General features: G+C 54.6%; 1 protein-coding gene across 1 annotated transcript in view; it reads right to left on the minus strand.

Moving 5' to 3' along the window:
- STX7 (syntaxin 7) overlaps nt 1–22,151 on the minus strand; it is a 48,948-nt gene extending 26,797 nt beyond the window's left edge. Inside the window, exons 1-2 of the mRNA XM_069726726.1 lie at nt 22,111–22,151; nt 9,564–9,663 (exon numbers count right to left, since the gene is read on the minus strand). Coding sequence (XP_069582827.1) covers nt 9,564–9,642 — 79 coding nt within the window. The 5' untranslated portion in view covers nt 9,643–9,663; nt 22,111–22,151. The remainder of the gene's footprint in view (nt 1–9,563; nt 9,664–22,110) is intronic.
- Between the last annotated feature and the right edge of the window lie 5,458 nt (nt 22,152–27,609).

Consider the following 27,609-nt stretch of genomic DNA (forward strand, 5'->3'; position numbering starts at 1 on the left):
CTGGCACACGATGATAGCTCCCTACAGTGTTGCTGGCACACCCCGATAGCTCCCTACAGTGTTACTAGCACACAATGATAGCTCCCTACAGTGTTACTGACACACACCGATAGCTCCCGACAGTGTTACTAGCACACACCGATAGCTCCTAACAGTGTTGCTGGCACACAATGATAGCTCCCTACAGTGTTACTAGCACACAATGATAGCTCCCTACAGTGTTGCTGGCACACACCGATAGCTCCCTACAGTGTTACTAGCACACAATGATAGCTCCCTACAGTGTTACTGACACACACCGATAGCTCCCTAGTGTTACAGACACACACCGATAGCTCCCTACAGTGTTACTAGCACACACCGATAGCTCCTAACAGTGTTACTGACACACACCGATAGCTCCCGACAGTGTTACTAGCACACACCGATAGCTCCTAACAGTGTTGCTGGCACACATTGATAGCTCCCTACAGTGTTACTAGCACACAATGATAGCTCCCTACAGTGTTACTGACAAACACCGATAGCTCCCTAGTGTTACAGACACACACCGATAGCTCCCTACAGTGTTACTAGCACACACTGATAGCTCCTAACAGTGTTACTAGCACACACCGATAGCTCCCGACAGTGTTACTAGCACACACCGATAGCTCCCAACAGTGTTACTAGCACACACACCGATAGCTCCCTACAGTGTTACTAGCACACAATGATAGCTCCCTACAGTGTTGCTGACACACACCGATAGCTCCCTACAGTGTTACTGACACACACCGATAGCTCCCTACAGCGTAACTAGCACACACCAAGAGCTCCCTACAGTGTTGCTGACACACACCGATAGCTCCCTACAGTGTTACTATCACACACACCGATAGCTACCTACAGTCTTACTTACACACACCGATAGCTCCCTACAGTGTTACTAGCACACAATGATAGCTCCCTACAGTGTTACTTGCACACACCGATAGCTCCCTACAGTGTTACTAGCACACACCGATAGCTCCCTACAGTGTTACTGACACACACCGATAGCTCCCTACAGTGTTACTGACACACACCGATAGCTCCCTACAGTGTTACTGACACACACCGATAGCTCCCTACAGTGTTACTGACACACCGATAGCTCCCTAGTGTTACTGACACACCGATAGCTCCCTACAGTGTTACTGACACACCGATGGCTCCCGACAGTGTTACTAGCACACACAGATAGCTCCCTACAGTGTTACTGACACACACTGATAGCTCCCTAATGTTGCTGACACACACCGATAGCTCCCTACAGTGTTACTGACACACCGATAGCTCCCTAGTGTTACTGACACACCGATAGCTCCCTACAGTGTTACTGACACACCGATGGTTCCCGACAGTGTTACTAGCACACACTGATAGCTCCCTAATGTTGCTGACACACACCGATAGCTCCCTAAAGTGTTACTAGAATGAACCGATAGCTCCCTAAAGGCTGGTGTTTTTAGGCTGGGGGGCAATATCCATGGCTCCTTACAAGGCTGAGAATACCAGCCCCCAGCTGTCTGCTTTAGCAAGGCTGGTTGTCAAAAATGGGGGGCCCCACGCCGTTTTGTAAGTTGTTTATTTAAATAATTAAAAAATACAGAGTGGGGACCCCTCTATTCTTGATAACCAGTCTTGCTTGCTAATACTAACAGCTGAGGGTTGCAGCCCCCAGCTCTGAGTTTTGCCTGGCTGGTTATCAAAAATAAAGGGGAATGCATGCATTTTTTAAATTATTTATTTACAGCGCAGAAGTGGCTGATGAATACTCCCATTATCAGCTTCTGCTCTCACTGTTATTAGCGGCAACAGATGTCGGCTGACGAGAGCAGTAGTGACCGGAGGTAAACTTCATAACCCCAATCACAGCTGAGCGCTTACGCTCTTTTAACAGCGTGGGAACTTTGGCTCTCTGACCGGCGGGGATGGTTTCACTGCCGATCAGAAGCGGTGTTCCCAGCGGTGTCATGCACATGACAGCGTGGCAAACACTGGATGCTGGAGTCCCCTATATTAATAAATTTTTATTCACAATGTTTTTTTCACTTCATATATTATCAAGGCTAAACAAGGCACTTGGTATTTGGTGTTCAAATTTTTTTTTAACGCATGTATGCTGACAACAACCAAAATGCTGGAAAGTTAGAAAGAGCAAAAACACCAAGGTTACTTACGGGTAGCCGGTTTTTCCGGAGCCCATGACGGCACACCTGAGAGAGGATCCGCCCAGCCAGGACAGGAAACCCTACTGAAAATAAAAGGGCAGTACCGCTCGGTCGCTTCAGCTGGTTTTCAGAGCATGAGAGGCCCCCCTGGTTAGTACACATGGCAATCCAACACCACATTATAATAACTAAAAGCACCCAAAACAATAGTGCACACCGAAAAGGTGATAAAAGGGGGGGAATATACGGGTGCCGTCATGGGCTCCGGAAAAACCGGCTACCCGTAAGTAACCTTGGTGTTTTCCCTTCCCCCATGACGGCACACCTGAGAGACTTTTGTAGAAAGAAAAAACCTTAGGGAGGGACCACCGCTTGAAGCACCCTTCTACCAAAGGTTAGGTCAGCAGAGGAGGAAAGGTCTAGCCGGTAGTGTTTGAAAAAAGTCGAGGGTGAGGACCAGGTAGCGGCCTTGCAAATTTGGTCAATTGATACCTCAGCCTTCTCTGCCCAGGAGGTAGCCATAGCTCTGGTGGAGTGAGCCTTGATGCCGTCAGGAACCGGAGTGCCACTTGCAGAATAGGATAGACTAATGGCCTCCCTGATCCATCTAGCAATGGTACTTTTAGCTACCCCACATCCCTTTTTATTACCCTGAAAGGCTACAAATAGGGTTTGATCTTTCCTCCACTGACTAGTCATGGTCATGTATTGTAACATGGATCTCCTCACATCTAACATATGGAACCTTTGTTCCCCCGGATTTTTAGGATTACTACAGAATGAAGGTAACGTAATCTCCTGACTCCTATGAAATTTTTGGACTACTTTGGGGAGATACGCTGGATCTGGTCTTAGGATTATCCTGTCATCAAGAATCTGAGTGTAAGGAGGGCATATCGATAGAGCTTGTAAATCACCTACCCTACGGGCCGATGTTAGGGCTACTAGTAGGACTGTTTTCAGGGTGAGTAATTTAGGTGATATGGGCTCAAAAGGATTTTTGGTTAAGGCCTCCAATACTAGATTTAGATCCCAAGGGGGAATTTTGGGGATAATAACCGGTCTAGACCTGCCACAGGATTTTATAAATCGTGAAACCCACCTATTAGATGCTAGGTTGCAATTATATAGGGCCCCTAAGGCTGAAACTTGTACCTTAAGGGTGCTAGTTGCTAATCCTAATTGCAAACCTGTTTGTAGAAATTCTAGGATGGGACCCACTGGAGCTACATCCCCTAACGGTTCACCCAAGAAGTCTAAAAATTTCTTCCAGGTCCTACCGTAGATTCTGGATGTTATAGGCTTTCTGCTTTTTAACAAGGTGGAGATTAAGCCCGGAGAGAATCCTTGGCGACTTAGTAGTGCCCTCTCAAATTCCAGGCTGCCAGATGGAAGCCCTTCACCTGAGAGTGGGTCACTGGTCCCTGGGTTAACAGGTCCGGTACATCTGGCAGAATCCATGGGTCTGTTAACGACATCTGCCTTAGAAGGGAGAACCAAGGTCTTCTTGGCCAGAATGGAGCTATGAGTATTATTTTCGCTCGGTCTTCCCTGATTTTCCGGACTACTGCTGGAATCAACACTATCGGGGGAAATGTGTAAGCCAGAGAGAATTTCCACGGTATTAGTAGAGCATCTACCGCGAAAGGATGTTCCTTTGGGTTCAGTGAGCAGAATTTTTTCACTTTCTTGTTGTGTGAGGTAGCAAATAAGTCTATCTCTGGTGTACCCCAGGTCTGTATTATTTGTTGGAATACCCCGAGATTCAGGGACCATTCCCCTTGTCTCAGAATTCTGCGACTCAGAAAATCTGCTCGTGAGTTTTCTACACCTCTTATGTGTAGTGCTGTTAGGGAAGATAGGTGTTTTTCTGCCCAATGGAATAGTAAGTTTGACACCTTCATAAGGTTCCAAGACCTCGTCCCCCCCTGGTGATTGATGTAGGCCACTACTGTTCGATTGTCTGTCATGATTCGAGCATGGCGCCCCTGGAGTAGGGGAAAAAAATGTTTCAAGGATTTTTCTACTGCCCATAGTTCTTTCACGTTTGAGCCAGAGCTCCTTTCTTGGGAGGACCAAGTTCCTTGAACTGAATGGGATCTCAAGTGAGCTCCCCAACCTGACCCGCTTGCATCGGTCGTGATGACGTCTTCGACCGGTTTCTGCCACTGGACTCCCATAGTGAGATGTTCCTTTATGGTCCACCAAACTAAGGAATCTCTTACATCCTGATGAAGACATAGATTTCCTTCCAAACGCCCTTTTAACAGTCTTTGAGCTGACAGAACTTCCCACTGTAGTTGTCTCAGGTGGAATTGTGCCCACCCTACAGCCGGAATGCAAGATGTTAACGAGCCTAGTAGGGACATCGCTTTTCTCAGGGTCATCTCGGGTTGGTGTATTGCTGCAGTGGTCAAGTTGATTATTTTGGCTACTTTGTTCTCCGGAAGGAGGCAGAGTTGACGTTCTGAATCTAGTATTAAACCTAGGAAGGACTGTATCTTCACTGGGACCAACTTCGATTTGGGAACATTTATCATCCAACCCAGCTCTATTAGAGTTGCTATCACAACCGTTATCTGATGGGAGTAATCGGCCTCTGTCTTCCCTATCACCAGAAAATCGTCTACGTATGGGACGATGACGACATTTCGGGAACGGAGGTATGACATTACCTCTGCCATCACCTTGGTAAAAACCCTGGGAGCTGTGGATAGGCCGAATGGAAGGGCTGTATATTGGTAATGTTTCACTTGGCCTTGTATGTAGAGTGCCACTCTCAAGTATCTCCAGTATCCGCGATGTATTGGAACATGATAATATGCGTCCTTCAAGTCTATTACTGCCATGAAGCAGTGAGGGAACAGAAGCTTTGTAGTTGTATTGATGGACTCCATCTTGAAGGAGTGGTTGTCTATCGAGTGGTTGAGTTTTCTTAGGTTGATTATGGTTCTCCAAGAGCCATCGGGTTTTTGTATCAGAAAGAGGGGGGAGTAAAACCCCCTTCCTACTTCCTGAACCGGGACTTCTTGCAAAACATTTTTTTGAATTAGACCAAGGACTTCTGTTACTAGAACTAACTGTTCCTGCTGGACTTTCCTCCGAGGAGTCATTATAAAATTGTGACTTTGTGGACGGATAAATTTTATTTTTAGGCCGTCTTTTATAATATTCAGAACCCAGGTGCTCGGGGCGATGTTTATCCAGGCTGGATAGAAGAGGGAGAGTCTTCCTCCAACCTCTGATGTAATGTCATTGGGGGGACTTTTTTGCTGAGGTAGAGGGCCCTTTGAACATATAGCCCGTTCTCCTTTTATCTTTGAAATCCCAATTTCTTCTATCTCCCGGAGGTCGGCCTCTGTTAAATCTCCTCCGAAAAAAAGGTTTTTTAGGATCTTTAGGGAAGGTTGGAAAGGCTTTCTTTTTGTCTCCTGCCTGTTCCAATATCTCTTCTAACTTCTTCCCAAAGAGGAGTTGACCGTCACATGGGATGGAGCAAAGCTTATGTTTTGATGGCAAATCTCCCGGACACCCTTTAAGCCATAAGGCCCTCCTGGCCGCGTTGGACAGGCCAGCTGCCCTAGCCGTTAATTTCGCAGAATCCACGGAAGAATCTGCCAAGAAGGCTGCTGCCCCTTGAACTAGGGATATGTTTGCCAGAATATCATTCCTAGGAACTTTATTTCTTAGCTGGTCTTCAATTTGCTGTAACCAGACCATAAGGGCGCGAGCTGTACACGTTCCAGATATAGCTGGTTTCAAGCCCCCTGCCGCGGCTTCCCAGATGTGTTTCAAGAAGCCATCCGCTTTCTTGTCTAGTGGATCTTTTAGGACCCCTGAATCTTCCAACGGAAGGGATGACTTTTTCAAAGATTTGGCTACCGCACCGTCAATCTTAGGGATTTTTTCCCAGGATTCAGAATCTTTTTCTTCAAAGGGATATCTCCTTTTTGATGAAGAAGGTAGGGTACCCATTTTTTCGGGTTTCTTCCATTCTTTTTCGATCAATGCTTTGATTTTTGCATTGACCGGAAATGTTCGTTTTCTTTTCTCTTCTAGACCGCTAAACATGACATCCTCAATTGATCTAGGCGTCTTTTCCTCTTTAAGACCCATAGCAGTCCTGACCGCTTTAACTAATTTTTCTACATCCTCAGTCGGGAAACATGGACGCCCCCCCGTATCACTATCTGAGGAGGAATCTGAGGACTGGATAGAGGCGGAAGAGGTAGAGGGAGACTGGAATGATTTCTGAGAGGCCTCCGAATCCGTAGGCACCTTACGGCTTTTCCTCCCCGCTTTTTTGAGGGCCAGTTTTAGGGAGTCTTTTATCTCTGCCTGAATTATGGTTTTAAGGCTAGAGGCAAAATTAGGGGTCTCTTCCTGAATAGTTCTATTAATGCAGTCAGCGCAGAGGTCTTTCTGCCACTGAACTGCAAGCGGAACTTTACAAAGGGCACATTCACGGTTCTTTGTTTTGCCGCTAGATTTCCTCGACCCCTAGTGATCAAACAGAAAAAATGGACCCTGTTACCATAAGGTCGACATTCACGTAGATCACTCACCACCGCCGACAGTCAAGGGTACCGATTTTGGAGGCTGGACAGATGCACGTGTAGTGTCCTTCCTGGACGCTGAAGAATCTTGCCGAACAGGACGGCTGCCACTTCTACCACTTGAGCGACTGCTCCTGTGCTGGTGGCTCGGCAAAGCATCTGATGAGAGCTCCTGGCGCTGCTGCTGCTGCTGCTGTGATGGCGGCGGCTGCTGCTGCTGCTCCTGTTGTCCTACTTCCATATTGAAGTTTATGGACATGAGCGCGTCTTCTGTGGTCAGACACCCTTTTATGGGGGACCACTGCACTCCCCGCCTCCTCCGGTGCCCAATAGTGGCCCCTCCCCTCCTCTGCCGCGCCGCCGGAGTCCTTGTTCCACCGGCCGGCGTTTCTTCATGGGCGCCGCCATCTTGGATCCGGCGCCCGCCCCCGACGTCACACGGGCACGCCCATTCCCAGCGTGCCTTGCGCGTGATGTCAGACGGGCGACCCGGAAGCGGCCACCGCACCTGGATGCCGGCAGAGGGAGGAGGGCGGCGTGGCAGCCACGGAAGGACCCAGGATATCCGACCGTGCTGCAACAACGCCCGCTCGGACGCAGGGGACCTGCGGACGGCGCATCCAGACTCCCGAACCCGATGCACAGGCGCTGCCTGTTTCTTCCACGCCGGGACGGGACCTGGGTAAGTGGAATCACCGCCGTGTTCAGCACGAGGGTCCCTGTCAGGACAGGAAACCCAACTGAAGCGACCGAGAGGTACCGCCCTTTTATTTTCAGTAGGGTTTCCTGTCCTGGCTGGGCGGATCCTCTCTCAGGTGTGCCATCATGGGGGAAGGGAAAAGATTCATGACGTAGGTTGAAGGGGTCTATCAGCGGTAAAGACACCAGGATGCCGGACAGAGGATTGTCAGAACAGGACTGAACATTGCTCTCACTCGCATCGCACAGACGCTTTGAATCTTTTTTAGGGTACCGTCACACTAAGCGATGCTGCAGCGATACCGACAACGATCCGGATCGCTGCAGCGTCGCTGTTTGGTCGCTGGAGAGCTGTCACACAGACAGCTCTCCAGCGACCAACGATCCCGAGGTCCCCGGTAACCAGGGTAAACATCGGGTTACTAAGCGCAGGGCCGCGCTTAGTAACCCGATGTTTACCCTGGTTACCATCCTAAAAGTAAAAAAACAAACGCTACATACTTACCTACCGCTGTCTGTCCTCGGCGCTCTGCTTCTCTGGTCTGGCTGTGAGCGCCGGGCAGCCGGAAAGCAGAGCGGTGAAGTCACCGCTCTGCTTTCCGGCCGCTGTGCTCACAGCCAGACCAGAGAAGCAGAGCGCCGAGGACAGACAGCGGAAGGTAAGTATGTAGCGGTTGTTTTTTTTACTTTAACGATGGTAACCAGGGTAAACATCGGGTTACTAAGCGCGGCCCTGCGCTTAGTAACCCGATGTTTACCCTGGTTACCAGCGAAGACATCGCTGAATCGGTGTCACACACGCCGATTCAGCGATGTCTACGTGGAGTCCAGCGACGAAATAAAGTTCTGGACTTTCTTCCCCGACCAGCGACAGCACAGCAGGGGCCTGATCGCTGCTGCGTGTCACACTGGACGATATCGCTAGCGAGGACGCTGCAACGTCACGGATCGCTAGCGATATCGTCTAGTGTGACGGTACCTTTACTCATCTCTTCTGACAGGGGAAAACCATTCTGAAGATCTAGTACAAAGATAGCAGCAAAAAAGAGGCCTTTAGTAGGCCCCCAGGGCAGCCTATCTGCACCCTGTGAAAAAAAGATAGGTGTTGTGTCCCTTGAGCAGACACCCAGCAGGAATTACGACACTAAGAGAGGACTTTTACACTTGCTAAAAAAATCAAATGCCTTGTAAAATTCCCTGAGCTCTCCCGTTTCTGCTGCTCTTTACCATTTTGTGCTGTCGCTCCATCGCAGAGATATTCATGTTTGTTTCTTCTGGAGCGCAGTATGTGAAATCTCTGTTTGTATTGCAACTGGGAGTTTCTTCAAAGTCTTTCCTCACAGCCAGATACTGATAATTTAGATGCCAAGATGTAAGCGGCAGCATCTTGGAGGGTGAATGCACCCCTAAAGAAGACTATGAAGAAATGCCCAGTTGGGCAGACAGCAGAAATGTCACATATGGTGCTCCACAAGAAATAAATGTGAATATCTCTACAATGGAGCGACACAGCGCGAAACAGAAAAAAGCTGCATTATCAGGGGAGCTCAGTGATTTTTACAAGGCATTTAATTTTTTTTTAACAAGCAAAAGGTCCTCGTCAAGGACAGTGGCATTTCAGTGGTTAAATAGCAGCAATCAGCAATGTCTGTACATACAGCTTCCATCTTCAAATGGACCAAAAAGAAAAAATAATTCCTTAAAATGGAGAAGGGGCAGTAAGTCACTGGCATCTTAAACGGATGACCAGCTTTCTAACCACTAAAATATTAAAATAAATCTGTATAAGCTTGGCCTTGTTGTCTTCGCACGGACCTGAATTATCATATTATCTGTGCTTTTTTACTGTCCAATAAATATCAGAAAAACCCACAAAATACTGAGGATTTTTTTTTTTTAGCAATTTGTCAAACGTGGAATTTTCCCCGGTGTAACGTGACTGTTGTATCACTAAATACTCTGGAAATCTTTTCTGCTTGTGACAGGAGAGCTGCCGCTCGTCACGGGCACATCATGTGCACTAGATGAACTGTTACCACAAATTCTTGACATTCTATACAAACCCCAAAAAATAGAACATATGATTAATGTACAAAGTGTTCCCGGAACGTACAGCTCTGTGTGATCCTCAGGATGTTGTCGGAGATGGTCTGTGCCAGCTGCGCGGAGTCTCGGAGGCTGTTATAGGCCATGGCTGGGGGTGACTGACAGGACTGCAGGTAAAGAAAACACGTACAGTGAGTGCACAATCATCCTTCATGGCCGGCGGCCAAGACGCCCGAGATAAAACGTCCGCCAACGACTTCTTATCTGGTGATGTACCGGTAGGAGCAAGGGATGAGGGCGAAGACAAAGCCCGGGAATATCTGTGCTACAGTCATCAGTCTTATGGGGGCTCAGCCCCCTGTATGACTGTAAAGAGAAGCTGTCGCCACCATGTACCCTGTAAAGTGACGGCGTGGCCATAATGGCGCTGTTATACTGATTCTACGGAGGTTCCACTGCAGGTATCTATTGCCTCAGTATAACCGCACCGTTACTGTACAGATACATGGTGACGACAGCTTCTCTGTGACACATCACCTGCGCGGTCAGTGAAGCAGAACGTCACCAGAGAAAAGAGGAACTAACCCCGAAACTCTGCCCTGAGGAGCAGTGACACACACTCTACACTCGCACACGCTGCCCCCTGCTGCCTGCTAGTGCAATCACAGCAGCCAGGAGCGCAGGATGTTCTGGGCTTACAAGGGACGGATTTGCCTTGTGGAGACAGTCAGCAGTGCTTCCTAGGAATTAGCACCGTAGTAACGCCAAGTTCATCTTTGGGGACAATACTTTTTAACTTAATTACATGAATTTGTGGCTAAAAATAATTTTAGCAATTGAGTTTTAATAAAAATGATGCATTTTGCCTTCTATAAGCTCTGTGTTGCAGAAAGAGTTAACGGAGGATCCATCAGTGAGCGCAAGAGACTTTGTAACTGTCATCTGTCCTGTTTAACCCCTTAGTGACCGAGCCAAATTTTTGAATTCTGACCAGTGTCACTTTATGTGGTAATAACTCTGCAACGCTTCAACAAATCCCAGTGATTTTGAGATTGTTTTTTCGTGACACATTCTACTTTATGATAATGGTAAATTTAGTTCAACATTTTTTGTGTTTATTTATACAAAAATCAAAAATTTGAGAAAAATGTTAAAAAATTAGCAATTTTCTAAATTTGAATGATTATCCCTTTAATCCAGATAGTCATACAACAGCAAACCTTTAATAAATAACATTTTCCACATGTCGGCTTTACATCAGGACCATTTGTAAAATGTTATTTTATTTTGTTAGCATTTTAGGAGGTTTAAAAATGTAGCAGCAATTTTTCATTTTTTCAAAGAAATTTACAAAATTTATTTTTTTAGGGACTTATCCATGTTTGAAGTGACTTTAGGGGTCCCATATATTGGGAAACCCCCAAACGTGATACCATTTTAAAAACAGCACCCCTAAACATATTGAAAACTGCTGTCAGGTAGTTTATTAACCCTTCAGGTGCTTTACAGGAATTAATGCAAAGTGGTATGACAGAAATGAAAATGTGTATTTTTACCACCTAAATGTTGCTAACTTCTAAACAGATTACTACAGCCGTCAGACTCACGGGGCACGAGAGCAGAGCCCCCTCCACAGGACACATCCACCTCCACGGGGCACGAGAGCAGAGCCCCCTGCACGCTCCACAGGGCACATCCACCTCCACGGGGCACGAGAGCAGAGCCCCCTCCACGCTCCACAGGGCACATCCACCTCCACAGGGCACGAGAGCAGAGCCCCCTCCACGCTCCACAGGACACATCCACCTCCATGGGGCACGAGCAGAGCCCCTTGCACGCTCCACAGGGCACATCCACATGGCACGAAAGCAGAGCCCCCTCCACAGGGCACATCCACATGGCACGAGAGCAGAGCCCCCTCCACGCTCCACAGGACACATCCACCTCGACGGGGCACGAGAGCAGAGCCCCCTCCACAGGACACATCCACCTCCACGGGGCACGAGAGCAGAGCCCCCTCCACAGGGCACATCCACATGGCACGAGAGCAGAGCCCCCTCCACGCTCCACAGGACACATCCACCTCGACGGGGCACGAGAGCAGAGCCCCCTCCACAGGACACATCCACCTCCACGGGGCACGAGAGCAGAGCCCCCTCCACAGGACACATCCACCTCCACGGGGCACGAGAGCAGAGCCCCCTCCACAGAACACATCCACCTCCACGGGGCATGAGAGCAGAGCCCCCTGCACGCTCCACAGGGCACATCCACATGGCACGAGAGCAGAGCCCCCTCCACGCTCCACAGGACACATCCACCTCCACGGGGCATGAGAGCAGAGCCCCCTCCACAGGACACATCCACCTCCACGGGGCACAAGTGCAGAGTCCCCTGCACGTTCCACAGGGCACATCCACATGGCACGAGAGCAGAGCCCCCTCCACGCTTCACAGGACACATCCACCTCCACGGGGCACGAGAGCAGAGCCCCCTCCACAGGACACATCCACCTCCACGGGGCACGAGAGCAGAGCCCCCTCCACGCTCCACAGGACACATCCACCTCCACGGGTCACGAGAGCAGAGCCCCCTCCACAGAACACATCCACCTCCACAGGGCACGAGAGCAGAGCCCCCTCCACGCTCCACAGGGCACATCCACCTCCACGGGGCACGAGAGCAGAGCCCCCTGCACGCTCCACAGAGCACATCCACCTCCACAGGGCACGAGAGCAGAGCCCCCTCCACGCTCCACAGGACACATCCACCTCCACGGGGCACGAGAGCAGAGCCCCCTCCACAGGGTACATCCACATGGCACGAGAGCAGGGCCCCCTCCATGCTCCACAGGACACATCCACCTTCACGGGGCACGAGAGCAGAGCCCCCTCCACAGGACACATCCACCTCCACGGGGCACGAGAGCAGAGCCCCCTCCACAGGACACATCCACCTCCACGGGGCACGAGAGCAGAGCCCCCTCCACAGGACACATCCACCTCCACGGGGCACGAGAGCAGAGCCCCCTGCACGCTCCACAGGGCACATCCACCTCCACGGGGCACGAGAGCAGAGCCCCCTCCACGCTCCACAGGGCACATCCACCTCCACAGGGCACGAGAGCAGAGCCCCCTCCACGCTCCACAGGACACATCCACCTCCATGGGGCACGAGCAGAGCCCCTTGCACGCTCCACAGGGCACATCCACATGGCACGAAAGCAGAGCCCCCTCCACAGGGCACATCCACATGGCACGAGAGCAGAGCCCCCTCCACGCTCCACAGGACACATCCACCTCGACGGGGCACGAGAGCAGAGCCCCCTCCACAGGACACATCCACCTCCACGGGGCACGAGAGCAGAGCCCCCTCCACAGGACACATCCACCTCCACGGGGCACGAGAGCAGAGCCCCCTCCACAGAACACATCCACCTCCACGGGGCATGAGAGCAGAGCCCCCTGCACGCTCCACAGGGCACATCCACATGGCACGAGAGCAGAGCCCCCTCCACGCTCCACAGGACACATCCACCTCCACGGGGCATGAGAGCAGAGCCCCCTCCACAGGACACATCCACCTCCACGGGGCACAAGTGCAGAGTCCCCTGCACGTTCCACAGGGCACATCCACATGGCACGAGAGCAGAGCCCCCTCCACGCTTCACAGGACACATCCACCTCCACGGGGCACGAGAGCAGAGCCCCCTCCACAGGACACATCCACCTCCACGGGGCACGAGAGCAGAGCCCCCTCCACGCTCCACAGGACACATCCACCTCCACGGGTCACGAGAGCAGAGCCCCCTCCACAGAACACATCCACCTCCACAGAGCACAAGAGCAGAGCCCCCTCCACGCTCCACAGGGCACATCCACCTCCACAGGGCACGAGAGCAGAGCCCCCTCCACGCTCCACAGGGCACATCCACCTCCACAGGGCACGAGAGCAGAGCCCCCTCCACAGGACACATCCACCTCCACGGGGCACGAGAGCAGAGCCCCCTCCATGCTCCACAGGGCACATCCACCTCCACAGGGCACAAGAGCAGAGCCCCCTCCACAGAACACATCCACCTCCACAGGGCACGAGAGCAGAGCCCCCTCCACGCTCCACAGGGCACATCCACCTCCACAGGGCACGAGAGCAGAGCCCCCTCCACAGGACACATCCACCTCCACGGGGCACGAGAGCAGAGCCCCCTCCACGCTCCACAGGGCACATCCACCTCCACAGGGCACGAGAGCAGAGCCCCCTCCACGCTCCACAGGGCACATCCACCTCCACAGAGCACGAGAGCAGAGCCCCCTCCACAGGGCACATCCACCTCCACAGGGCACGAGAGCAGAGCCCCCTCCATGCTCCACAGGGCACATCCACCTCCACAGGGCACGAGAGCAGAGCCCCCTCCATGCTCCACAGGGCACATCCACCTCCACAGGGCACGAGAGCAGAGCCCCCTCCACGCTCCACAGGGCACATTCACATCCACAGGGCACAAGAGCAGAGCACCCTCCATGCTCCACAGGGCACGAGAGCAGAGCCCCCTCCACGCTCCACAGGGCACATCCACCTCCACGGGGCACGAGAGCAGAGCCCCCTGCACGCTCCACAGAGCACATCCACCTCCACAGGGCACGAGAGCAGAGCCCCCTCCACGCTCCACAGGGCACATTCACATCCACAGGGCACGAGAGCAGAGCACCCTCCATGCTCCACAGGGCACGAGAGCAGAGCCCCCTCCACGCTCCACAGGGCACATCCACCTCCACGGGGCACGAGCAGAGCCCCCTGCACGCTCCACAGAGCACATCCACCTCCACAGGGCACGAGAGCAGAGCCCCCTCCACGCTCCACAGGGCACATTCACATCCACAGGGCACGAGAGCAGAGCACCCTCCATGCTCCACAGGGCACGAGAGCAGAGCCCCCTCCACGCTCCACAGGGCACATCCACCTCCACGGGGCACGAGAGCAGAGCCCCCTGCACGCTCCACAGAGCACATCCACCTCCACAGGGCACGAGAGCAGAGCCCCCTCCACGCTCCACAGGACACATCCACCTCCACGGGGCACGAGAGCAGAGCCCCCTCCACAGGGTACATCCACATGGCACGAGAGCAGGGCCCCCTCCACGCTCCACAGGACACACCCACCTTCACGGGGCACGAGAGCAGAGCCCCCTCCACAGGACACATCCACCTCCACGGGGCACGAGAGCAGAGCCCCCTCCACAGGACACATCCACCTCCACGGGGCACGAGAGCAGAGCCCCCTCCACAGGACACATCCACCTCCACGGGGCACGAGAGCAGAGCCCCCTGCACGCTCCACAGGGCACATCCACCTCCACGGGGCACGAGAGCAGAGCTCCCTCCACGCTCCACAGGACACATCCACCTCCACGGGGCACGAGAGCAGAGCCCCCTCCACGCTCCACAGGGCACATCCACCTCCACAGGGCACGAGAGCAGAGCCCCCTCCACGCTCCACAGGACACATCCACCTCCATGGGGCACGAGCAGAGCCCCTTGCACGCTCCACAGGGCACATCCACATGGCACGAAAGCAGAGCCCCCTCCACAGGGCACATCCACATCCACATGGCACGAGAGCAGAACCCCCTCCACAGGACACATCCACCTCCACGGGGCACGAGAGCAGAGCCCCCTCCACAGGACACATCCACCTCCACGGGGCACGAGAGCAGAGCCCCCTGCACGCTCCACAGGGCACATCCACATGGCACGAGAGCAGAGCCCCCTCCACGCTCCACAGGACACATCCACCTCCACGGGGCACGAGAGCACAGCCCCCTCCACAGGACACATCCACCTCCACGGGGCACGAGAGCAGAGCCCCCTCCACGCTCCACAGGGCACATCCACCTCCACAGGGCACGAGAGCAGAGCCCCCTCCACAGGACACATCCACCTCCACGGGGCACGAGAGCAGAGCCCCCTCCACGCTCCACAGGGCACATCCACCTCCACAGGGCACGAGAGCAGAGCCCCCTCCACGCTCCACAGGGCACATCCACCTCCACAGAGCACGAGAGCAGAGCCCCCTCCACAGGGCACATCCACCTCCACAGGGCACGAGAGCAGAGCCCCCTCCATGCTCCACAGGGCACATCCACCTCCACAGGGCACGAGAGCAGAGCCCCCTCCATGCTCCACAGGGCACATCCACCTCCACAGGGCACGAGAGCAGAGCCCCCTCCACGCTCCACAGGGCACATTCACATCCACAGGGCACAAGAGCAGAGCACCCTCCATGCTCCACAGGGCACGAGAGCAGAGCCCCCTCCACGCTCCACAGGGCACATCCACCTCCACGGGGCACGAGAGCAGAGCCCCCTGCACGCTCCACAGAGCACATCCACCTCCACAGGGCACGAGAGCAGAGCCCCCTCCACGCTCCACAGGGCACATTCACATCCACAGGGCACGAGAGCAGAGCACCCTCCATGCTCCACAGGGCACGAGAGCAGAGCCCCCTCCACGCTCCACAGGGCACATCCACCTCCACGGGGCACGAGCAGAGCCCCCTGCACGCTCCACAGAGCACATCCACCTCCACAGGGCACGAGAGCAGAGCCCCCTCCACGCTCCACAGGGCACATTCACATCCACAGGGCACGAGAGCAGAGCACCCTCCATGCTCCACAGGGCACGAGAGCAGAGCCCCCTCCACGCTCCACAGGGCACATCCACCTCCACGGGGCACGAGAGCAGAGCCCCCTGCACGCTCCACAGAGCACATCCACCTCCACAGGGCACGAGAGCAGAGCCCCCTCCACGCTCCACAGGACACATCCACCTCCACGGGGCACGAGAGCAGAGCCCCCTCCACAGGGTACATCCACATGGCACGAGAGCAGGGCCCCCTCCACGCTCCACAGGACACACCCACCTTCACGGGGCACGAGAGCAGAGCCCCCTCCACAGGACACATCCACCTCCACGGGGCACGAGAGCAGAGCCCCCTCCACAGGACACATCCACCTCCACGGGGCACGAGAGCAGAGCCCCCTCCACAGGACACATCCACCTCCACGGGGCACGAGAGCAGAGCCCCCTGCACGCTCCACAGGGCACATCCACCTCCACGGGGCACGAGAGCAGAGCTCCCTCCACGCTCCACAGGACACATCCACCTCCACGGGGCACGAGAGCAGAGCCCCCTCCACGCTCCACAGGGCACATCCACCTCCACAGGGCACGAGAGCAGAGCCCCCTCCACGCTCCACAGGACACATCCACCTCCATGGGGCACGAGCAGAGCCCCTTGCACGCTCCACAGGACACATCCACCTCCACGGGGCACGAGAGCAGAGCCCCCTCCACGCTCCACAGGACACATCCACCTCCACGGGGCACGAGAGCAGAGCCCCCTCCACAGGACACATCCACCTCCACGGGGCACGAGAGCAGAGCCCCCTCCACAGGACACATCCACCTCCACAGGGCACGAGAGCAGAGCCCCCTCCACGCTCCACAGGACACATCCACATCCACGGGGCACGAGAGCAGAGCCCCCTCCACAGAACACATCCACCTCCACGGGGCACAAGAGCAGAGCCCCCTGCACGCTCCACAGGGCACATCCACATGGCACGAGAGCAGAGCCCCCTCCACTCTCCACAGGACACATCCACCTCCACGGGACACGAGAGCAGAGCCCCCTCCACAGAACACATCCACCTCCACGGGGCACGAGAGCAGAGCCCCCTGCACACTCCACAGGACACTTCCACCTCCACGGGGCACGAGAGCAGAGCCCCCTCCACAGAACACATCCACCTCCACGGGGCACGAGAGCAGAGCCCCCTGCACGCTCCACAGGGCACATCCACATGGCACGAGAGCAGAGCCCCCTCCACGCTTCACAGGACACATCCACCTCCACGGGGTACGAGAGCAGAGCCCCCTCCACAGGACACATCCACCTCCACGGGGCACAAGTGCAGTGTCCCCTGCACGTTCCACAGGGCACATCCACATGGCACGAGAGCAGAGCCCCCTCCACGCTTCACAGGACACATCCACCTCCACGGGGCACGAGAGCAGAGCCCCCTCCACAGGACACATCCACCTCCACGGGGCACGAGAGCAGAGCCCCCTCCACGCTCCACAGGACACATCCACCTCCACGGGTCACGAGAGCAGAGCCCCCTCCACAGAACACATCCACCTCCACGGGGCACGAGAGCAGAGCCCCCTGCACGCTCCACAGGGCACATCCACATGGCACGAGAGCAGAGCCCCCTCCACAGGACACATCCACCTCCACGGGGCACGAGAGCAGAGCCGCCTCCACAGGACACATCCACCTCCACGGGGCACGAGAGCAGAGCCCCCTCCACGCTCCACAGGGCACATCCACGTGGCACGAGAGCAGAGCCCCCTCCACAGGACACATCCACCTCCACGGGACACGAGAGCAGAGCCCCCTCCACACTCCACAGGACACTTCCACCTCCACGGGGCACGAGAGCAGAGCCCCCTCCACAGAACACATCCACCTCCACGGGGCACGAGAGCAGAGCCCCCTGCACGCTCCACAGGGCACATCCACATGGCACGAGAGCAGAGCCCCCTCCACGCTCCACAGGACACATCCACCTCCACGGGGCACGAGAGCAGAGCCCCCTCCACAGGACACATCCACCTCCACGGGGCACGAGAGCAGAGCCCCCTCCACGCTCCACAAGGCACATCCACATGGCACGAGAGCAGAGCCCCCTCCACAGGACACATCCACCTCCACGGGGCACGAGAGCAGAGCCCCCTCCACGCTCCACAGGACACATCCACATCCACGGGGCACGAGAGCAGAGCCCCCTCCATAGAACACATCCACCTCCACGGGGCACGAGAGCAGAGCCCCCTCCACACTCCACAGGACACATCCACATCCACGGGGCACGAGAGCAGAGCCCCCTCCACAGAACACATCCACCTCCACGGGGCACAAGAGCAGAGCCCCCTGCACGCTCCGCAGGGCACATCCACATGGCACGAGAGCAGAGCCCCCTCCACTCTCCACAGGACACATCCACCTCCACGGGACACGAGAGCAGAGCCCCCTCCATAGAACACATCCACCTCCACGGGGCACGAGAGCAGAGCCCCCTCCACACTCCACAGGACACGTCCACCTCCACGGGGCACGAGAGCAGAGCCCCCTCCACAGAACACATCCACCTCCACGGGGCACGAGAGCAGAGCCCCCTTCACGCTCCACAGGGCACATCCACATGGCACGAGAGCAGAGCCCCCTCCACAGGACACATCCACCTCCACGGGGCACGAGTGCAGAGCCCCCTGCACGTTCCACAGGGCACATCCACATGGCACGAGAGCAGAGCCCCCTCCACGCTCAACATGACACATCCACCTCCACGGGGCACGAGAGCAGAGCCCCCTCCACGCTCCACAGGACACATCCACCTCCACGGGGCATGAGAGCAGAGCCCCCTCCACACTCCACATCCACCTTCACGGAGCACGAGGGCAGAGCCCCTTCCACAGGGCACGAGGGCAAAGCCAGCTACACGGAGCATGATGGCAGAGCCCCTGCACTCTCCACAGGGCACATCCACCTTCACGGGGCACGGGGGGCAGAGCCCCCTCCACAGGACAAATCCACCTCCACGGGACACGAGGGCAGAGCCCCTGCACTCTCCACAGGGCACATCCACCTCCACGGCGCATGAGCACATCCACCTCCACGGAACATGAGGGCAGAGCAAGCTTCTATGCTAAAGCCAAGAGAGGGAAGGACAGGGAGGATTAATGGAGACTGAACCAATCCTGGGTATGGGGGCAGTACAATCCACAGACTGACCCGGGTCCTGGGTAAGGGGGCAGTACAATCCACAGACTGACCCGGGTCCTGGGTACGGGGACACTACAATCCACAGACTGACCCGGGTCCTGGGTACGGGGACACTACAATCCACAGACTGACCCGGGTCCTGGGTACGGGGACACTACAATCCACAGACTGACCCGGGTCCTGGGTACGGGGACACTACAATCCACAGACTGAACGGGGTCCTGGGTACGGGGACACTACAATCCACAGACTGAACGGGGTCCTGGGTAAGGGGGCAGTACAATCCACAGACTGACCCGGGTCCTGGGTACGGGGACACTACAATCCACAGACTGACCCGGGTCCTGGGTACGGGGACACTACAATCCACAGACTGACTCGGGTCCTAGGTACGGGGATACTCCTGGCTTTACAATATAAACACTGATGCATGAATGAGGCTTAACACCACAGAGGTCTAACCCGATGTCCGAATATGACCACGAGAACTGGATCATGTGCAGCGAATGGTCACAATATGGAAATCGCAGGCCTGCTGAGTGTCACTGTGTGGTACTACAAGCCCCAGCACACACCACATGACATGGGGCCATATGACGCAACACAGAAAGCCTGAAATAAGGGAATAATATGCGGCTTCTCCCATTACGTGACTCCGCAGTGTACAGCCGAGTCTCGCTGGTTAAAAATAAGGTCTGGCACCGACACTGCGGAGCGGAGCATGCAGCTCCATGTATTGCTATGCGGCCGCACGCTCCGCTCTGGAGTGCCGGTGCCAGAGCTTGGTTTTAACCTGCGAGACTCGACCGTATCTCGCTGTGTGTGATCCCGGCCTAATAACGGGACATTACGTGGCTCATCCCGTCACATGACCACACAGTGTAATAAGGGAATAATATGCAGCTCCTCCCGTCACATGACCCCGCAGTGTAATAAGGGAATAATATGCAGCTCCTCTCGTCACATGACCCCGCAGTGCAATAAGGGGATATTACGCGGCTCCTTCCATCACATGACCCCACAGTGTAATAAGGGAATAATAAGCGGCTCCTCCTGTCACATGACCCCACAGTGTAATAAGGGAATACACATGACCCCACAGTGTAATAAGGGAATACACATGACCCCGCAGTGTAATAAGGAATACACGGCTCCTCCCGTCACATGACCCCGCAGTGTAATAAGTGGATAATACGTGGCTCCTTCAGTCACATGACCCCACAGTGTAATAAGAGGATGATACGCGGCTCCTCCCGTCACATGGCCCTGCAGTGTAATAAGGGGATAATATGCGGCTGATCCCGTCACATGACCCCCGCAGTGTAATAAGGGGATATTATGCGGCTCCTCCCGTCACATGACCCCGCAGTGTAATAAGTGGATAATACGCGGCTCCTCTCGTCACATGACCCCGCAGTGTATAATAAGGGGATAATACGTGGCTCCTCCCGTCACATGACCCCGCAGTGTATAATAAGGGGATAATACGCGGCTCCTCCCGTCACATGACCCCGCAGTGTATAATAAGGGGATAATACGCGGCTCCTCCCGTCACATGACCCCGCAGTGTATAATAAGGGGATAATACGCGGCTCCTACCGTCACATAACCCCGCAGTGCATAATAAGGGGATAATACGCGGCTCCTCCCGTCACATGACCCCAGAGTGTATAATAGGGGGATAATACGCAGCTCCTCCCGTCACATGACCCCGCAGTGTATAATGAGAGGATAATACGCGGCTCCTCCCGTCACATGACCCCACAGTGTATAATGAGAGGATAATACGCGGCTCCTCCCGTCACATGACCCCGCAGTGTATAATAAGGGGATAATACGCGGCTCCTCGCGTCACATGACCCCGCAGTGTATAATAAGGGGATAATACGCGGCTCCTACCGTCACATAACCCCGCAGTGTATAATAAGGGGATAATAAGCGGCTTCTCCCGTCACATGACCCCAGAGTGTATAATAAGGGGATAATACGCGGCTCCTACCGTCACATGACCCCAGAGTGTATAATAAGGGGATAATACGCGGCTCCTACCGTCACATGACCCCAGAGTGTATAATAAGGGGATAATACGCGGCTCCTACCGTCACATGACCCCAGAGTGTATAATAAGGGGATAATACGCGGCTCCTACCGTCACATGACCCCAGAGTGTATAATAAGGGGATAATACGCGGCTCCTACCGTCACATGACCCCAGAGTGTATAATAAGGGGATAATACGCGGCTCCTTCCATCACATGACCCCGCAGTGCATAATAAGGGGATAATAAGCGGCTTCTCCCGTCACATGACCCCAGAGTGTATAATAAGGGGATAATACGCGGCTCCTACCGTCACATGACCCCAGAGTGTATAATAAGGGGATAATACGCGGCTCCTACCGTCACATGACCCCAGAGTGTATAATAAGGGGATAATACGCGGCTCCTACCGTCACATGACCCCAGAGTGTATAATAAGGGGATAATACGCGGCTCCTTCCATCACATGACCCCGCAGTGTATAATAAGCCGAGGATAATACGCGGCTCCTCCCGTCACATGATGAGAGTTATTTCCTGGTAAGGGCGGTTACCCTGGTCACGCGACGCTGAGCTGTGTACATATAGACGCTCCTGTGCACTGTGTTTTTCTCTCATCAGTGCTGCCCCAGTTGTGTAGTCGCAGTGTCCCGTCTGCTGTGTGCAGTGCGGCCGGTGCTGTGCACCAGAGCAACCGCCGTGTGCCCGATACCCGCTCCACACCCCGTACCTGTCTCCGGCCGCCGCCGTCTGCTGCCTCCCTGGTGCCTGGCAGCGCATACTCAGTACTGCCGGGAGGAGGAGCCGAGGTGTCCTGCCCCGGTGCAGGATGGGAGCTGGAGGGGCCGCAGTGTGTGAGCTCAACACCTCTACTCCCTGTCATCTCATGGAAACCTCAGTCCCAACACCTCTGCTCCCTGTCATCTCATGGAAACCTCAGTCCCAACACCTCTGCTCCCTGTCACCTCATGGAAACCTCAGTCCCAACACCTCTGCTCCCTGTCACCTCATGGAAACCTCAGTCCCAACACCTCTGCTCCCTGTCACCTCATGGAAACCTCAGTCCCAACACCTCTGCTCCCTGTCACCTCATGGAAACCTCAGTCCCAACACCTCTGCTCCCTGTCATCTCATGGAAACCTCAGTCCCAACACCTCTGCCCCCTGTCATCTCATGGAAACCTCAGTCCCAACACCTCTGCCCCCTGTCATCTCATGGAAACCTCAGTCCCAACACCTCTGCCCCCTGTCATCTCATGGAAACCTCAGTCCCAACACCTCTGCCCCCTGTCATCTCATGGAAACCTCAGTCCCAACACCTCTGCCCCCTGTCATCTCATGGAAACCTCAGTCCCAACACCTCTGCTCCCTGTCATCTCATGGAAACCTCAGTCCCAACACCTCTGCCCCCTGTCATCTCATGGAAACCTCAGTCCCAACACCTCTGCCCCCTGTCATCTCATGGAAACCTCAGTCCCAACACCTCTGCCCCCTGTCATCTCATGGAAACCTCAGTCCCAACACCTCTGCTCCCTGTCATCTCATGGAAACCTCAGTCCCAACACCTCTGCCCCCTGTCATCTCATGGAAACCTCAGTCCCAACACCTCTGCCCCCTGTCATCTCATGGAAACCTCAGTCCCAACACCTCTGCCCCCTGTCATCTCATGGAAACCTCAGTCCCAACACCTCTGCCCCCTGTCATCTCATGGAAACCTCAGTCCCAACACCTCTGCTCCCTGTCATCTCATGGAAACCTCAGTCCCAACACCTCTGCCCCCTGTCATCTCATGGAAACCTCAGTCCCAACACCTCTACTCCCTGTCATCTCATGGAAACCTCAGTCCCAACACCTCTGCTCCCTGTCACCTCATGGAAACCTCAGTCCCAACACCTCTGCCCCCTGTCATCTCATGGAAACCTCAGTCCCAACACCTCTGCCCCCTGTCATCTCATGGAAACCTCAGTCCCAACACCTCTGCCCCCTGTCATCTCATGGAAACCTCAGTCCCAACACCTCTGCTCCCTGTCATCTCATGGAAACCTCAGTCCCAACACCTCTGCCCCCTGTCATCTCATGGAAACCTCAGTCCCAACACCTCTGCCCCCTGTCATCTCATGGAAACCTCAGTCCCAACACCTCTGCTCCCTGTCATCTCATGGAAACCTCAGTCCCAACACCTCTGCCCCCTGTCATCTCATGGAAACCTCAGTCCCAACACCTCTGCTCCCTGTCATCTCATGGAAACCTCAGTCCCAACACCTCTGCCCCCTGTCATCTCATGGAAACCTCAGTCCCAACACCTCTGCTCCCTGTCATCTCATGGAAACCCCAGTCCCAACACCTCTGCTCCCTGTCATCTCATGGAAACCCCAGTCCCAACACCTCTGCCCCCTGTCATCTCATGGAAACCTCAGTCCCAACACCTCTGCCCCCTGTCATCTCATGGAAACCTCAGTCCCAACACCTCTGCTCCCTGTCATCTCATGGAAACCTCAGTCCCAACACCTCTGCCCCCTGTCATCTCATGGAAACCTCAGTCCCAACACCTCTGCCCCCTGTCACCTCATGGAAACCTCAGTCCCAACACCTCTGCCCCCTGTCACCTCATGGAAACCTCAGTCCCAACACCTCTGCCCCCTGTCACCTCATGGAAACCTCAGTCCCAACACCTCTGCTCCCTGTCACCTCATGGAAACCTCAGTCCCAACACCTCTGCCCCCTGTCACCTCATGGAAACCTCAGTCCCAACACCTCTGCCCCCTGTCATCTCATGGAAACCTCAGTCCCAACACCTCTGCTCCCTGTCATCTCATGGAAACCTCAGTCCCAACACCTCTGCTCCCTGTCATCTCATGGAAACCTCAGTCCCAACACCTCTGCTCCCTGTCATCTCATGGAAACCTCAGTCCCAACACCTCTGCCCCCTGTCATCTCATGGAAACCTCAGTCCCAACACCTCTGCTCCCTGTCATCTCATGGAAACCTCAGTCCCAACACCTCTGCCCCCTGTCATCTCATGGAAACCTCAGTCCCAACACCTCTGCCCCCTGTCATCTCATGGAAACCTCAGTCCCAACACCTCTGCCCCCTGTCATCTCATGGAAACCTCAGCGCCAACACCTCTGCTCCCTGTCATCTCATGGAAACCTCAGTCCCAACACCTCTGCCCCCTGTCACCTCATGGAAACCTCAGTCCCAACACCTCTGCCCCCTGTCATCTCATGGAAACCTCAGTCCCAACACCTCTGCCCCCTGTCATCTCATGGAAACCTCAGTCCCAACACCTCTGCCCCCTGTCATCTCATGGAAACCTCAGTGCCAACACCTCTGCTCCCTGTCATCTCATGGAAACCTCAGTCCCAACACCTCTGCCCCCTGTCACCTCATGGAAACCTCAGTCCCAACACCTCTGCTCCCTGTCATCTCATGGAAACCTCAGTCCCAACATCTCTGCTCCCTGTCATCTCATGGAAACCTCAGTCCCAACACCTCTGCCCCCTGTCATCTCATGGAAACCTCAGTCCCAACACCTCTGCTCCCTGTCATCTCATGGAAACCCCAGTCCCAACACCTCTGCTCCCTGTCATCTCATGGAAACCCCAGTCCCAACACCTCTGCCCCCTGTCATCTCATGGAAACCTCAGTCCCAACACCTCTGCCCCCTGTCATCTCATGGAAACCTCAGTCCCAACACCTCTGCTCCCTGTCATCTCATGGAAACCTCAGTCCCAACACCTCTGCCCCCTGTCATCTCATGGAAACCTCAGTCCCAACACCTCTGCCCCCTGTCACCTCATGGAAACCTCAGTCCCAACACCTCTGCCCCCTGTCACCTCATGGAAACCTCAGTCCCAACACCTCTGCCCCCTGTCACCTCATGGAAACCTCAGTCCCAACACCTCTGCTCCCTGTCACCTCATGGAAACCTCAGTCCCAACACCTCTGCCCCCTGTCACCTCATGGAAACCTCAGTCCCAACACCTCTGCCCCCTGTCATCTCATGGAAACCTCAGTCCCAACACCTCTGCTCCCTGTCATCTCATGGAAACCTCAGTCCCAACACCTCTGCTCCCTGTCATCTCATGGAAACCTCAGTCCCAACACCTCTGCTCCCTGTCATCTCATGGAAACCTCAGTCCCAACACCTCTGCCCCCTGTCATCTCATGGAAACCTCAGTCCCAACACCTCTGCTCCCTGTCATCTCATGGAAACCTCAGTCCCAACACCTCTGCCCCCTGTCATCTCATGGAAACCTCAGTCCCAACACCTCTGCCCCCTGTCATCTCATGGAAACCTCAGTCCCAACACCTCTGCCCCCTGTCATCTCATGGAAACCTCAGTGCCAACACCTCTGCTCCCTGTCATCTCATGGAAACCTCAGTCCCAACACCTCTGCCCCCTGTCACCTCATGGAAACCTCAGTCCCAACACCTCTGCCCCCTGTCATCTCATGGAAACCTCAGTCCCAACACCTCTGCCCCCTGTCATCTCATGGAAACCTCAGTCCCAACACCTCTGCCCCCTGTCATCTCATGGAAACCTCAGTCCCAACACCTCTGCCCCCTGTAATCTCATGGAAACCTCAGTACCAACTGTTCTGTCTCCGCCATCTAATATTGTTACCCTGATTATTTGCTTGCATAATTGCAGTTTCCTCAGTATACAGTATTGATATATTCATGCCTTTATTCATCTGTGATGCTTTGGCTCTCTCTAGCGGTCAGAGTTATGTTGACAGTTCAATCTTCTGTGTTTGTATTATCCATGTCTGATTCTCCTCCTCCTTTGCAATGCATTATGGTAGCTCAGCCTCCATTTCCCTCCATTTTTCCTTTCACTTTCTTCAGTTTGCCTTCAAGGAAAGACCTTCACTTCATCCCCCTTGCGATTGCATTGCCGGTATGTCTTTATGCTTCATATAGATATTCCTGCTTTATATTAGCTTAGTTTAACCAGTTGTACTCCCAGTTTAGTCACTAGCTTTCTAAATGTTATGCATAATGTATATCATGTGTATTATGTATCTGTTCTATGCCATGCACTGATTCTATGTATATCATTGTTCACAGTTTCACCGCATCAATATACCACTACGTTTAATAAAGCACAGACTCAACCACAGTCTCCTTATTGGACCCCGGTATAGCGGTTTAGCTGACTGTATAGCTACGTATGAGCCTGCCTCAGCTAGTGAGGACAGAACAGTGAAACGGCAGCCATCCAACTAGTGGGATTCAAGTCACCGGCTACACAGAGACTGAATACAGCTGCAGCAATCTCTGCACAGCCAAGCACTCTCCCAAGACACCATGTCTCACAAATCACATAGGACAAGATCTGTTACTTCCGTCTCCTCAAAGACAACATCCATCAGCAGCGCGGTCGCCATTGCCCGCGCAAATGCTGAAGCCGCCAAAATACGAGCGAGCTTTGCTGACCAAGAGATGCAACTTAAATTAGAAAAAGCACGCCTAGATGACGAAGAGAGAAGGTCACTCTTAGAGAGAGACGAGCAAGAGAGAAGGTCACTCTTAGAGAGAGACGAGCAAGAGAGAAGGTCGCGCTTAGAGAGAGACGAGCAAGAGAGAAGGTCACGCTTAGAGAGAGCCGACCAAGAGAGAAGAACGCAGTTAGAGAAGGCACGTGTGGATGCCGCCTTAGAAAGCCTAGCAGCAAAAGGGGAAGCTGCCGCAGCCCTCGCCGAAGCAGAATCGCTAGAAGCCGTGCAAAATCCCAAGCTGCATAGCCAAAGCAGTACGTCGAGTCTGGAGTTTCCACTGCAAGACTCACCACAATGCACATCTCAGTATGTTAATGAACTTCCTGATCCAAACTATAACCCTGAACCAGTAACAAAACCAGAATACGACGTCTCCAGCGAAGTAACCAATGTGGATCACCCTGCTGACACACCGTACATCAGGCCGAAGCAATACGACACCGGCTGGCGCCACCCTGAGGACACTAACAGGTACGAACGCACCTCACATCATTATCAGGGCGACCCATCACCAGTATACTCTGCTGACAACCGGTTCACTACAGAATTTGCCAAGTTCTTCACACGACGTGAACTGGTTGCCAAGGGACTCATGAAATTCACTGACCGAGCTGAAGGTTACAGAGCTTGGAAAGCTTCCTTCCAAAATGTCATTAGAGACTTGGGGCTACAACACAGGGAAGAGATAGACCTGTTAGTCAAATACCTGGGAGAAGAGTCAGTCAA

This window comes from Ranitomeya imitator, chromosome 1, assembly GCF_032444005.1.
Source record: "Ranitomeya imitator isolate aRanImi1 chromosome 1, aRanImi1.pri, whole genome shotgun sequence".
NCBI classification, from domain to species: domain Eukaryota; kingdom Metazoa; phylum Chordata; class Amphibia; order Anura; family Dendrobatidae; genus Ranitomeya; species Ranitomeya imitator.